The sequence below is a fragment of the Capricornis sumatraensis genome, chromosome 6 (assembly GCF_032405125.1).
Source record: "Capricornis sumatraensis isolate serow.1 chromosome 6, serow.2, whole genome shotgun sequence".
In the NCBI taxonomy this organism is placed as follows: Eukaryota; Metazoa; Chordata; class Mammalia; order Artiodactyla; family Bovidae; genus Capricornis; species Capricornis sumatraensis.
Genome location: NC_091074.1, coordinates 9,325,230 through 9,339,574, shown reverse-complemented (window position 1 = coordinate 9,339,574; position 14,345 = coordinate 9,325,230). Strand labels below are relative to the sequence as shown.

Sequence of the window (14,345 nt, the reverse complement as noted above, 5' to 3'; positions counted from 1 at the left end):
TTAAACAAACAAAAAAAAAAACCATGAAAAAAGCCTTTACCTGGCTTGAGAAAGATCCCGTAAGTCTTTGCTTTAATCTTTCAAAGGCTCTGGTTGACAGAGCCAGGGAAAACTTCCAGAATGTGTTCACTTGCACATGCGACCACTCGTTTCAGGGAGAAGGTACTTCCCCCGTGTGAAAATCTCAGTGAGGTGAGTAACGTGGGGTCTCTTTAGCATGTCAGTCTTCCTCAGCCCCAGATCAGTACCCAGCCCCCTCCTCTGGGCCCCAGCCTCCCAACCGAAGCAGTCTGTGCTCACGCCTTTATCTATCAGGGCGGGATAACCGCAGCTTCTAGAAAACGGAGTCAGCATGCAGGCTTGCCCCTCTGGAGAAGGTGCTCAGGGACACTTTACACAAGAGGCCCCTCTCTGCTTCTGCTGAAGAGCCCGGCCAATGCCCCTGCTAAAGCACACAGGTCACTGGCCACCTCCCCAAGAAATCTCATTTCCTAGACTCGTTTGCCTGTGCCCTTCAGGAACTCGGATGTGATGGGGGCAGTGAGCCCAGAAAACAAACAAGCCAACGCCTGACAAGGAAGCACTGTGGAGGCGGCGCCTGTGTGGACTGCCTCCTCGCCTGTCTACAACCTGCCGCCTCGGAGCAGCGAGCACTCCCTTCCAGAACCGAGCTGAGCCGCCCTGACAGACGAGCACAAGCGTGGTAACGGAACCCGCACCGGACAGTCTAGACCAGATCAGCATGGTCTCCTAAGGTGCGCGGCCTTCTCTGCAGAAGCAAGGCAGGGCAGGGCACAGAGCCCAGAACTGAGTTCCCGTCCACCGCCTCTGGGCAGACAGACCTTGGGCACAGCCCCCAGCCCTACCCTCCTGCGGGACTGGTTCCCTCTCTCTGCCTCCCACCCAAGGACTCGCCAGGCCCGACCCTGCTTAGCTTCCAAGCAGGACAAGCTCGGGTGTGATCGGGGCGGTGTGACTGTAGACTGTCCCTTTTCTCTGTAGTGTTGCAGGGCTTCGGTGAGCTGTGGCCTCAGCATTCCTGCCCCCTCTACCTCCAAGCTGCTGTATTCCTTCCCAGCCCCCAGGAATGGTTCATGGAAGGAGGCCGCAAAGCCTCCCCCCATGCTCTCCCCTCCACAAGCAAACGTCAACCTGGAGAGGCGTGTGGGGGCTTGGTGGGGGGGGGGCGCTACACCAGCTGTGAGAACAGTGCTCAGCTGAAGGCCAGGTGTGAGGGTGAGGCTCCAGCCCTGAGGCTGGTGAGGACGGAACTCGCTGGCTCCAGGGACTGCCCCTACCGCCTGCCCCTGCTCAGCATGTCCCCGCCCTCTACCGCCCCCTACCGGCTGCCCGTTGTTCAGCAGGTCCTCCTTGAAGCGCAGCTTGCGTTCCAGGTCCTGGATGACCGCGTCCTTGGAGCCCTGGATCTCCTCGTCGGAGGCCATCCTGGCAGGTCTGCCAGCCTTCTTGGGAAGCCCCCTGCGGGAGAGCACACAGTGGAGGCAGGGTCAGGGTTTGGTCCGTCAGGCACACCAAGCCCAGCGCTTGGGGCTGTCCACCCTGGGCCCACGCCCCTCCTGCTGGGTGTGGACCAGTGTCACAGACACAATCACTGGCACACACTGGCGTGTCACGGGGTGAGATGAGCACCGAGGTAGAAGAGGCAGCAGCAAGCAACATGTGGCACCGTCTGTATGCAGACCTGGGTTTCTGCCACGTCAGGTTGTGCCTCTGGGCATCAATCTTGACTGTTCATTGAAAGGACTGATGCTGAAGCTGGAGAATAAATCTAAATCATAGAACACACCTTGCGGCAGGAATTCTAGGTGGGACAGGAATGAAGAGGAAGCAGGAACGGATGCAGGCCGGGAGGGGATGGAGGAGGGATGAACGGAAGAGGACCCCAGGATGCTGTGTGGAGCGCCGGGAGCCGGCCAGCACCCCTGCCGACCCACTGGTTGGGGCCTTGCTCCATTCCGGGCACCAGAGCAGACTCTGTGCAGCAGCCTCGAGCCACTATTCTTGCGAAAATCAGCTCCTGCAGTGGCGGTGGGGAGGTGGTGCTGCCAGGCGACAGGAGGGGAGGGTCCGGGTGGAGCTGGACTGGGAGGACTGCATCGCGGAGGGGCAGCAAGAGCCAGCCCGGGGGGTCGGCGGGGCACCCTCTCCGTTTAACAGGGAGTCTCTCTTTCTGACAGCATCTCGTTTGGACTAATTACTAACGTGATTCAGCAAACACTAAGAAATTATGTTAAAACCTGAGCACAGAGGAAGGCTGAGGCTCTAAGGTCAGGGAGAAAGCAGGGTGCAGCATCTGCCCCCAGCGTGGCACCCGCTGACTTCCGAGGAGCAGAGAGCCGCTCCTCAGGAATAAAAATGTGTCTGCTGACAGACATGCTTTCCCTTCACAACGGTTTGTACAATTAAAAATTAAGACAGCTCTTCAAAGTAAACTGTTACCCAAACCAGCACTCTTCACCGCGCCCGGGAGCCAGTGACAGCCCCGCCTGCCTGGGGTGCTGACCTGCCGTGCACACAGTCCTGCCCCGCGTGCGCCAGCGGAAGCACGACCACCGGGCCCGGTGAACAGTGCTCGCGTGCTTGGGGTAGGAACTGCCTCCACTGGAGACACTCCGCTGACTGGACAAGTGTGTCTGTAGCCAGCTTTGGGAAGGGCAGTGACCCCACAGCCCCAGGAAGGAAAGTGGGGAGGGACTGGATCCACAGAAATCCCCTAAACCCTGACCCACATCAAGGCCGTGGGCTGTGGGGAGGCCGTCTAGCCTCCCTGCCTCTGTGGTCCGTCGCCGCTCCTGCCCTCTGCCTGGCCCTCCGTTGCCCAGACATAAGACGCAAAAGCACATCTCCACAGACTGTTTAGAAGCTACTCTTTTACAGATGAGAACAAGACGATGCTAAACGCAAACAACGAAACAGCCATTAGTGTAACTGATGATTAAGGAAATAGAGATATCTGATTTGCTGTACGGCTCAGGAAACTCCAACAGGGGCTCTGTATCAGCCTAGAAGGATAGGACGGGGTGGGAGATGGGAGGGAGGTTCAAAAGGGAGGGGATATATATATACTTATAGCTTATTCATGTTCAGGTTTGAGAGAAAACAACAAAATACTGTAAAGCAATTATCCTTCAATTAAAAAACAAAAAGGCAACTGCCAGGTGGAGACCTCAGTACCCGGGAGGGGCTTGTGACAGTGCTCAGAAGTCACAGCCACTGTCTGTGTTCACGACGGCCTGACAGAGCACACGGGCAGCAGGGGAGATTCTTCTCACACCTGAATGAGCGCTGATGTCACTCCTGGAGGGGTAATCCCCACCAGGGCTCCGCAGGAATGAGCGCCCATTTTTCAGAGGGAAGACTGCGAGAGTTATCAATGTCAACATGAGTGGCATACCAAGCTTGGCACCCAAAACTGCCCCCCAGGAATTCTGTGGTCTATGCCCTCTGGTTCCCAGGGGTACAGGTGTGACCATTCTGCCTGTCTGGCTTTGAATAGTGTTAGCGCCTGCATCCCCACGGCCTGCTCTGTGTCTTGGTCAAGAGAACTCACTGCTGCCTCTCGTGGCTGTCCAGGAAAACTGCACAAGTCACAAAACAAGGATTGGGATGGACACAGGCCATGCAAAATGGATGCCATGTGAAACGGATAACCAACAAGGACCTACGGGATAGCACAGGGGACTCTGCTCAGTGTTGCACGGCAGCCTGGATGAGAGGAGAGTTTGGGGGAGACTGGATACATGTGTATGTATGGCTGAGTCCCTTTGCTGTCCATCTGAAATTCTCGCAACATTGTTAACTGGCTGTACTCCAATATAAATTAAAAGTTAAAAGCAACACCAAAAAAATAAAATAGAGACAGCTGAAATTTGCATTTCAGATTTTGGTTTCAGATAGGCAAAGAAGCACAACAAAAAACCAACCAAACTAATGGATTGCTACTTCACCGAGTCACTTGTAACCAGTCTACTAACAGGCACTTGACGCGTATGGCAAAGCTGTCCAACCAGACAAACAACAGGTAAGTGAGCCTGACCTGCTGTTACAACCCACAAGTGCCCCACGAAACACAGACAAGTAACTGAAGAGCCAACTGACCAGGGTTGGGCAGCTCCTACAAACTCAAGGATGCCAACCGGTCTGAAAGGGACTCTCAGTCTTGGGCAAATTGGAACGGATTTATTTGAGTTATTATGATGGCTACAAAGTTTCTTTTTCATTTTTAATTCAGAATGCAAACCAGTGATCCCACAATTTTGCAGAGGAAAAAATGTTCCAAAGGTCACATGTATCAAACCAAAAGAAGGAATTCTTTAAGTGTGTGTGATTTTGCAACAGGAAATTTTTTGCGGACAAAAGGGTGACCACACAACTGTGGCTTCTAGGCTGGCATAGAGCTGGAGGCCTGGGGTCACCACTGAACATGGTGTCAGAGGGCCCACCTCCCTTGGGTACAGCTTCCCACAGCCGTAAAATTGGAGTGATGTCCCCATTAGCTTTGAAGAAATGGCAGGAGCTGCTGGTCTCCTCTCTGGCAATATTTATAAAATACCATGACTCCATATGAGTAAGCACTTCTGTTACTTGAGATGAGCCCTTAAAACCGTTGAATACAAGGGAATTTCAAAGTCGGAGACCAGAGTAAACTACTGTTTCTGCCTAAGATGGTAAAAGGTGTGACACTGCCCCCTTGTCCAACGTGGTGGTGGACTCATCTTTCACCAAATTCCAATTGACAAATGTTGTTGTTGTTCAGTTGCTAAGTCCTGTCTGACTCTGAGACCCCACTGACTGCAGTATATCAGGCTTCCCTGTCCATCACCATCTCCCGGAGCTTGCTCAAACTCATGTCCATTGAGATGGTGATGACATCCAACGATCTCATCCTCTGTTGTCCCCTTCTCCTGACCTCAATCTTTCCCAGCATCACGGTCTTTTCCAATGAGTCAGTGCTTTGCATCCGGTGGTCAAAGTATCAGAGCTTCAGCTTTAGCATCAGTCTTTCCGATGAACATTCAGGACTGATTTCTTTTAGATTGACTGGTTTGATCTCTTTGCAGTCCAAGGGACTCTCCAGAGTCTTCTCCAGCACCACAGTTCAAAAGCATCAATTCTTTGGGACTCAGTCTTCTCTATGGTCCGGCTCTCACATCCGTACCTGACTATTGGAAAAATGACAGCTTTGACTAGACAGACGTCTGCTGGTAAAATGATGTCTCTGGTTTTAAAATCACTGTCTAGGTATGTCAAAGCTTTTCTTCCAAACAGCAAGTGTTTTCAAGGCACTTCCATGGTACGAAGACGAAGGGTATCACGTAACAAAGAGTCAAAGGTTTGCTCAGGCCAGAGGTTGGACTCGACTCTGGACGAAGCCCGTGATTACACCACTACCATCCTCGCTCCCCTCCTTATGTGACTATTTACAGTCACCTGACTGAGCTTTTTTCCATAAGGACCTGAGAAGAAGCCAGATTTCAATCGCATAATTCCTCAGGCAGCGTTTAGAAAATGCCTAACAAAGCAGGAGGCGCCTAACAGGCACTCCTGGGCACACCTGGAGGGCAAACAGCAGTCTCATCGCGAAGGAGCCACAAGCCCACCCCAGGGTGGGAACCTGCTGTGAATGAGTGTAACTCGAATTCTAGGGTCTCCTCACTTTTATTCCCATAGGAAACCCTACTTAGGGTCTCCTCCTTTTCTCTCTGACGAGTACTGGGATCCTGCCAGCCCTGAAGCAGGACTCCAACAGGGAGGGTTGAGATGCCGCCCTGGCCTCGCCTTGGCCAGCACACAGTTCTGACCTCCTCAGTGGATGGGTGAGTGCCAGCTCTTACTACACTTCAAGACGTGCCAGACGCCTCCCCGCGGGTTTGTTTTGCCAGCTTATTTATCCTCACAGGGTTTCTAAGTGAAGATTTTAGAGGGCTGCCACGTCAGCACTGTGACCTAAGGAAAGCCATTCAGAGTCTGGCAGAAGATGATGGATCCCTGAAGAGATGGGGTAGGGGGCTGGGGCCAGGGTTGGCTGCATCATTCAGGGACAGGGCCTCGCGTATCTCCATCAGGTGTGGCCACTAACAGGTCTGGGGACCCTCCAGCCACTGCCCGGATGGAAATGTGCGCGTGGACGAGTTCACCTCCTGACCCCGGCACGCAGGGACCGCAACCTCCCCTCGGCGCGCACCCAGCCCCCACCTCGGCCCCCAGCGGCTGGCCCCCCACCGTGCGCAGACCAGGGCAGGGGGGTGGCGGGCACTCACGCAGCGGGGGCGGCGCGCGGCAGGCCGAGAGCGGAGACCCCGGTGGAGACGGCGGTGGCGGTGGCGGGCTGCGAGGGCAGCAGGGCACGGAGCAGCGCTGCGGGCGCGGGGCCTGGGCGGGCGGCGCGGGGCGCGGGACCCGGGCCGGGCGGAGGCGGCGGCGGCGGCGGCGGGAAGAAGTCGGGCCCTGCGGCGAGCGCCGGCGGGCTGAGCGGCGGCGGCGGCGGCGGGAGCGCGCCCCACTCGGGCTCAGAGGTCGGCGGGGACGCGGGCGCCGGGGACCGGGGCGCGCTGGGGCTCAGGCTCTGGGCGGCGATGAACTGCTTGGGGCGCGCGTAGCTGAAGGAGCTGGAGGCCTGCATGGCGGGCGCGGGGCGGGCAGCCAGCGCGCTCATGGGCTCCGCGCGCGACTCCGGCGGCTCCGGGGACGCGGGCGGCGAGGGGCGCGCGCGGGCCTCGCGCTCCCGGCGGATCTGCTGCTGCAGCTGCTGGATCCTGAGCGCGTCCCTGCAGGGAGAAAAGGACACCTTCAGACGTGCGGCAGGGTCGGGGCGCGGGAACCGCGACCCCCAGAAGCCCGAGGGCCCCCGAGGACACCGCTGACCAGCGTCTCATCGGACTCAGACCTGAGGCAAGCCGAGCAGGCTAACAGGTGCCAGTGGGCGCTGTCTGACCCCCGGGAGCCACAGCACTGCATTTTAACAGAACCAGAATCTCTTAAGCGGAAGACTTCGAACCCGAGTTCTCACCCTCTCATCTGGGGCCAACGTTTTGGGAAAAATTTATCACAATGGGAAAGTTAAAAGAAACACCCGATTTAATTTATTTTTGGCAGATTTAGGTGAATCCAATTTGCCTGCCTCATTGCTGTCAACTCTGTAATCAATAAATACCACAGGCTGATCTGGCGGTGGGGTGGGGTGGGGGGAGACCTACCGTGATTTCTGCCTTTGCTCCCTAAAAACCACATGCTGTTTATTCTACCCCAATTTTGAAACTGCCAACTATTTACACCAACCTTAATACATACTGACATTTGGCATCACATCTGAAACATACATATAACACCCATCGTTCACGGGCAGGGGTTCAATAAGCAGTAATGAATTATTGATTTTACAATGTGCTGTGCTCTGCCTCTCAGTTGTGTCCAACTCTTTGTGACCCCATGGACTACAGCCCTCTAGGTTCCTCTATCCATGGGATTCTCCAGGCAAGAATACTAGAGTAGGTTGTCATGCCCTCCTCCAGGGGATCTTCCCAACCCAGGAACTGAAGCCAAGTCTCTTGCATTGCAGGCAGATTCTTTACTGTCTGAGCCCCCAGGGCAGCCCAAGAATACTGGAGTGGGTAGCCTATCCCTTCTCCAGAAGATTTTCCCAACCCAGGAGTTGAACTGGTTTCTTCTGCATTGTAGGTGGATTCTTTACCAGCTGAGCTACCAGGGAAGCTCTGGTATTTTACAATAATGCAGCTTTAATTCCTCAAGTATTTTCTACCAAGCAGAGTTTGAACTTTTTTTGATAAAGAAGTCAGCAAGTAGCTAGTAATCGGCTAAAGTCGTACTCTCATTTTACTCAAAACCTTTCCTCTCAAGCTGAGTTTTACATCCAGGATGTTTTCCTTTACCCACACAGTGACCATATCTGTCAGAAGAAACGTCGACAGAAGGTGGCACTCTAAGCACAAATAAAACAGGAACAGTCCACGGAGAAGCAGGGCTATGCTAACCTGAAACCATTTAAAACTGAAAAGCAACCCTCCCACTGAAACATGTATATTACTGTATGTGACACAGATCAGTCCAAGTTCAATGCATGAAACAGGGCACTCAAAGCTGGTGCACTGGGACAACCCAGAGGGATGGAATGGGGAGGGAGGTGGGAGGGGGGTTCAGGATGGGGGACACATGTACACCCATGGCTGATTCATGTCAATGTATGGCAAGAACCACCACAATACTGTAAAGTAACTAGCCTCCGATTAGAATAAATTAATTAATCCCCCCCAAGCCTTCCTTATCTATAGGCATTAAATCTTCAAACTCAAAGCAATAAGAGGGACTGAAGCTCCTGATCAAGAGTTAAAGAAAAAGGGGATTCAGATCTGTTACCAAGTGTCACTAGATACAACATCGGCGAAGGAATCGCTCAACTCCTTCCCACGAATCGATTCCCAGCTACAGTTTAACAGTGAAGTGATTACAATGAAACACATGAAAACTGAAAAGTGTAAGGACAACAGGGCTGCACATAAGAAGCTGAGCCAAGCAGCCAGGCTTCCAGCAGCGGTGAACTCTGGGCGGTCCCAGCGAGATGGGCTGAGACTGGGACGCTCTGCTGCAGGGCATGCACCTGGACACACCGCTCCTAGAGTAACGAAGAACTGCAGGGTGTGATGACACCCGCGTGCCTGCACAGTGGGGCAGATTATGGACCATGAGAGACCAAGAGGCCAAAAAGCCCAGCTGCCGCTTCTGAAGAGCCAGGAGCAAAAGCAGGTTCTTCGCATGCCCCCTGCACACAGCACCACCAGAGGGACGGGCAAGCCACCTAAGCCACCCCTCCTGGACACACCACTACCCTCACCCCACAGAAGGGAGCAGCTCAGCCTCTCTCTACTCCAGGAGTGCGGAAGCAAGGGCCCCTGTTACTTGTTCTTGTTCCCCACCTGGCCCCCGCCCTCTGCAGCAGCAGGGGCCCCAAGAAAAGCCTTGTATGAATTTCTTATCTGGCCGCTGGTCGATTTCTATTGATTGGGGAAGGCCAAGAGCACTGGTGCGTAACACTATGGAGCTTGGTTCGAATGCTTTAAAAGCAGCCGTGCCACTGCTGGGATACACTGGATGCTGAAGCTCATCACAGAATTCTGCGGTTTGGGTAGACTGAACTGACCGAGGAATGGGACTCATGAACACCACCCACCAATGCTGACTTCCTGACTCCCCAGATGCTCCTTTCTGACCTCTCTGCGTTTACTTTCTTCTTAATTCCTACTCCCCAGAAGATGTGTCCTACCCCTGGACCGTCTATCCCCCCACCATCCAGCTGATCTGCCCCAGGACTGGAACTGCCCTGTGTGCCCCCTGGAAGTCACGCTCTGTGCTCAGCTCACCTCCTCTCGGCCAGCTGGGCTCATGACAGCCAGGGCTTCAGCTCTCTCTGAAGGTATTTCTAGCCTGGCTGTGTGAAGCTGCCCTGGCACATGGCTCTAGACATCACGCTGTCTCTGTGTTTGTGTGGGGACTCCCCTGCCCTAGGTCAGGGATGGCCCCTGACAAGCCAGGCTTCTTCAAAGAAGCCAGCCAAGGAAGTTCAGACCATCACGATGCTGGTTCTAACGTTGTCCATGGGCTCAAGCCTACTCATCCAGGCATTAAAAAACCCCACCACATTTGCTAACTTGCAAGGGCTTTCCAGTGGTCATGTATGGATGTGAGAGTTGGACTGGGAAGAAGGCTGAGCGCCGAAGAATTGATGCTTTTGAACTGTGGTGTTGGAGAAGACTCTTGAGAGTCCCTTGGACTGCAAGGAGATCTAACCAGTCCATTCTAAAGGAGATCAGCCCTGGGATTTCTTTGGAAAGAATGATGCTAAAGCTGAAACTCCAGTACTTTGGCCACCTCATGAGAAGAGTTGACTCATTGGAAAAGCGCCTCTGATGCTGGGAGGGATTGGGGGCAGGAGGAGAAGGGGATGACAGAGGATGAGATGGCTGGATGGCATCATCGACTCAACAGACGTGGGTTTGAGTGAGCTCCAGGAGATGGTGATGGACAGGGAGGCCTGGCGTGCTGTGATTCATGGGGTCGCAAGGAGTCGGACACGACTGAGCGACTGAACTGAACTGAACTGAAGGGCTTAAAACTGCTGAGATGCTACTGTTAGCAGTAAGTGCCAGTTCAAGACGCTAGTGCAGTTTCTGTTCATTTCACAAGAAGTGAACAGGCATCCCAGTGATCCGTTCCTAGAACACCCTGCATGAAGAATTGGGCCACCCCCCACCAAACCCCCCATTTTGTACAAGTGAGGATGTAACAGGCATGGCACTGCAGGGCTGGGGGAAGGGAGGGCTGAACAATCATTTTCAATCTGAACGTTTCTGACTTGGTTTCTGTGCAAATTCTAATATTTAAAAAAAATAACAACTGAATTAAATGATTTTCACACCTGGATTCTGAGATGACGAAATGCACGAATCTAAGTTACTTTCTCAGTTCCCAAGTTATTTTTATAAAACTTGGTTTTCACAGAGAGACAAAAAAGCAAATGAAATGAAAGGTCTCAGAAAGGCAAGCTTGCCTGCGGCTTCAGGAAATCACCCAGAGCTATCTGTCACATTGACATCAGTTTTAGAGATGCTTCCCCGGATCTAACTCTAAAGCAGGGGAAAAAAAAGCAAATATAAACAAGTGGGACTACATCAATCTAAAAAGCTTCTGCACAGCAAAGGAAATACCATCAAGACAAAAAGGCAATATACTGAGTGGGGAAAGATAGCTGTGAATTGTATATTCTGTGAAAGTGAAAGTCGCTCTGTCGTGTCTGACTCTTTGCGACCCCATGGACTATACAGTCTATGGAATTCCCCAGGCCAGAATACCGGAGTGGGTAGCCTTTCCCTTCTCCGGAGGATCTTCCCAACCCAGGGATCTAACCCAGGTCTCCTGCATTGCAGGCGGTTTCTTTACCAGCTGTATATCCTGTAAGGAGTTAATATCCAAAATACATGAAGACTCATTCAACTCAACAACAAAAACACAAACAACGAAAACAAAAAAAAAGGCAGAGGCTCTGAACAGACATTTTCCCAAGGAAGACATACAGATGCCAAAAGGCACATGAAAGGATGCCCACCACGGCTAATCAGCAGGGAAATTCACATCAAAACCACAGCGAGGTGTCGCCTCACACGTCAGAACGGCCATCATCAGAAAGGCAAGAAATAACAAATGTTGGAGCGGAGTGGCAAGAAGAGGGAATTTCTACTGCCTAGCACAGGGAACTCTGCTTGGGATTCTGCAGTAACTTAAATGAGAAAAAGAACCTGAAAAATGTTAATAGAAAAAAATTTAAGAAAAAAAAATTCTGCTAGCAGGAATGTAAACTGGGGTACCCACTATGGAAAACAGTATTGAGATTCCTCAAGAAACTGAAAATATAATGACTACAGTATGATCCAACAACTCCACCTCTTATTTATCTAAAGAAAACGAAAACACTAATTTGAAAAGATACACACACCCCACTGTTCATAGCAGCATATTCACCATAGCCAAGATGTAAAATCAACCTAAGTGTCCACTGACAGATGAATGGATACAGGATACGTGGTATGTACAGAGAGTATGTATGTATGTACACACCCATGTACACAATGGTGTACTACTCAGCCATAAACACAAAAAGAAATGCTGCCATTTCGTGACAACGTGGATGGAATACTGGAGGCTCAAGACAAATACCATGTGACTTTTACTCATATGTGGACTCTAAACAAACAAAATACACAGGTAAAGACATTAGTCTAGCTGTTACCGGAGGGAAGAGGTTTGGGAGGCGTGAAAGGGGTGAAGGGGTCAAGTGTGACCTGCAGTGGCGCCCACTCTGCAGTGTGTATGACATGGCACTCCCATGCTCTACACCTGAAACCCACATAATAAAAATGAAACAGTATTTGTAAAACACCTTTTAAAAAGCTATTTGTTAGAAAACAATTCATCACTTTTTTGGTGTTCCCATTTTTCCTGCTACCCTTTCTGTGAAAATGGATGAATATGAACTGATATGAGTGTCTTAGGGGCTCTGTGTAAGGTGGGAAACTCGGGTGAAGGCTCCCAGCCTGAAGCAGGACAGTGAGGCCATCCTGTTAAAGCTGCCCCGTCCAGCCCCTTCCGTTCCCCTCCTCACCCCACCACACCCCCAGTTCAGAAAGTCTCAGCAGTTCTCTGCTCTTCCCTCCTTCAATTCTGAAGAACGAGCTCACAGGACTCTGCTCACGTGCCACAGCCCGTGTATAAAAGGGAACCCGCTAAGTGACTTGTTCAAGGTCGCGTCAGTTCCTGGAGAACCAGGCAGGGGTGTGGAGGAGAACTGGGACCTTTCACAGGGTTTCTAAGAAGCCTGTGGTCCCCTTCCCTCCGGAGGACCCTTCACTCTCACACCTCTTTGCTCCCATAGCAACCCGTGCCTTTCGGATAGGAACCGTTGGGCAAAGTTTCAAATGTCTATACATGGAGGCATGGACTCTTTCCAGGGTGAGGTGGTGCAGCGCTGGCAGCTCCGGAGATGTGTCAGGACTAATGAGGGGTCCTGTCTCTGTCACAGGAATCACAACTCCCCATCCTCCCACCCCCGACTGTCTGGGCACGGCTGTCAGCAGGAACGGATTTATGGATGGCTGAGTGGGGAAGATTCAGATTTGACCGAGAGAAACAGAGCTGTGGAAACCACTTTCAGTTTCCGATTCTGTCCTCTTCCCTGTCACCTGTTGAAGGCAGCCTTGGAGAAGCCAGGCAGCCGGGGGGCGAAGCGCAGTGGGGGCAAAGAGGCTGGCCCGGCAGGGGCACGACGGGACGCACCGGCAAGATGCACGCTGTCCCCGTATGAGCCCCACAAACGCCTCTCACACAAGCATGGCCACGCCCGCCCTGGCTGCCTTTCAGAGAGGACCACCTTCTTCCTGCAGGGACCGGCTTCTTCACGGGCAAGTGGACAACAGGGCCTCGTTGAGAGGGGGCCTGGAGACCGGGGCAGGGACTGAGCCAGGGTTGGGCTCCCCACCTTCTGCTCACAAAGCCACAGGGTGGGTGGGAGGTGGGTGCTGGCCTGGGAGGGTGGCTGACAAGCCCGTGGGTTAGGGAGGGAGGGCAGGGGGGCTCCAAAGCCATGCGCTGCGTCGTCCCATCCCGACTGCTCAGTAAACAGAAAAAGGTTATGGCTCTGTCCCTGGGGGCCGTAGCCCAAGGTCAAAATGAACGCTGCGAAAGCAGGCTTCTGGAAAGCAGCTTCTGTGTGACTTGGAAAGTCCCAGGGCTCACGGCGATGGAGATGGAGCAATCACAACTGTCCGCAGGGACTCCTGGGGCCATGAGGCTGGAAAGCTGTCATGCTCTCAGAGTAAACAGGCTGTGGCGCGCATGCTTTCCTTCCCTTCCGACTATGTGACACAGAAGCCCTGCACCCTGTGAACCGGGCCCTGCGGTTCAGAAGGAGTTTAAGGCAGGGCTGTGACCCGCAGCCTGCTCCCAGCACCCACCGCTCACAGACGCGGGGACACATCACGGTCCAGCACAAGCGTCTGACGGGTTCAGGCAGGCTGCCTGACACAGGCCCACCTGGGACCGCCCAACGCCAGGCATTTTCACACGAAGGCAGGTAAGTGAACTTGGGATAAAGTGCTGGGTGCCCCCACAAGGGAGTCCTCTCCGACTGGGATGAGCTCAGCATTGTATGTCTGAGAGCTCAGCAGATTAATTCTGGGTGCCTACAGACAGGATATAGAATACCCAGAGGGGCTTCAGTCAGGACTGTGGCAGCTCCCGCTGTGACCTGAGGCTGGCCCGGCAGGGGCACGACGGGACGCACCGGTGAGATGCACGCTGTCCTTCAGTGGCCTTGTCCTGTATGCATGCTTCAGTGTGCATCTTCCACCACAGAAACGATGCCCATTGGGTGAGAGCTACCCAACACCTGAGTACTGCCCCTGGAGACAGGTATACAAGGGCTTCCCAGGCCGCTCAGTGGTAAGGAACATGCCCACCAACGAGGAGACCAGGGTTCGATCCCTGGGTTGGGAAGATCCCCTGGAGGAGGAAATGGCAACCCACTCCAGTGTTCTTGCCAGGAAAATCCCATGGACAGAGGAGCCTGGAGGGCTACAGTCCATGGGGTCACACAGACTTGGACACAACTGAGCACCTCTAAGCACACTACACAACAGGTATACAGGTCACAGTCCAGAGGACAACCACTTAGACCATCAAAACGAGTTAGCGGGAGGCAAACGAGAATGCACTGCGCTGGGTTCAAGGGAGGCTATGAGCGCAAAGCTAACTATTAACAA

The 14,345-nt window shown here is 53.2% G+C and overlaps 1 protein-coding gene across 1 annotated transcript in view; it reads right to left on the bottom strand.

Annotated features, from left to right (window-relative positions):
- Positions 1-14,345, bottom strand: part of PALLD (palladin, cytoskeletal associated protein) — a 369,544-nt gene that overhangs the window by 24,654 nt on the left and 330,545 nt on the right. The window contains exon 11 of the mRNA XM_068974720.1: positions 1,344-1,479. Coding sequence (XP_068830821.1) covers positions 1,344-1,479 — 136 coding nt within the window. The remainder of the gene's footprint in view (positions 1-1,343; positions 1,480-14,345) is intronic.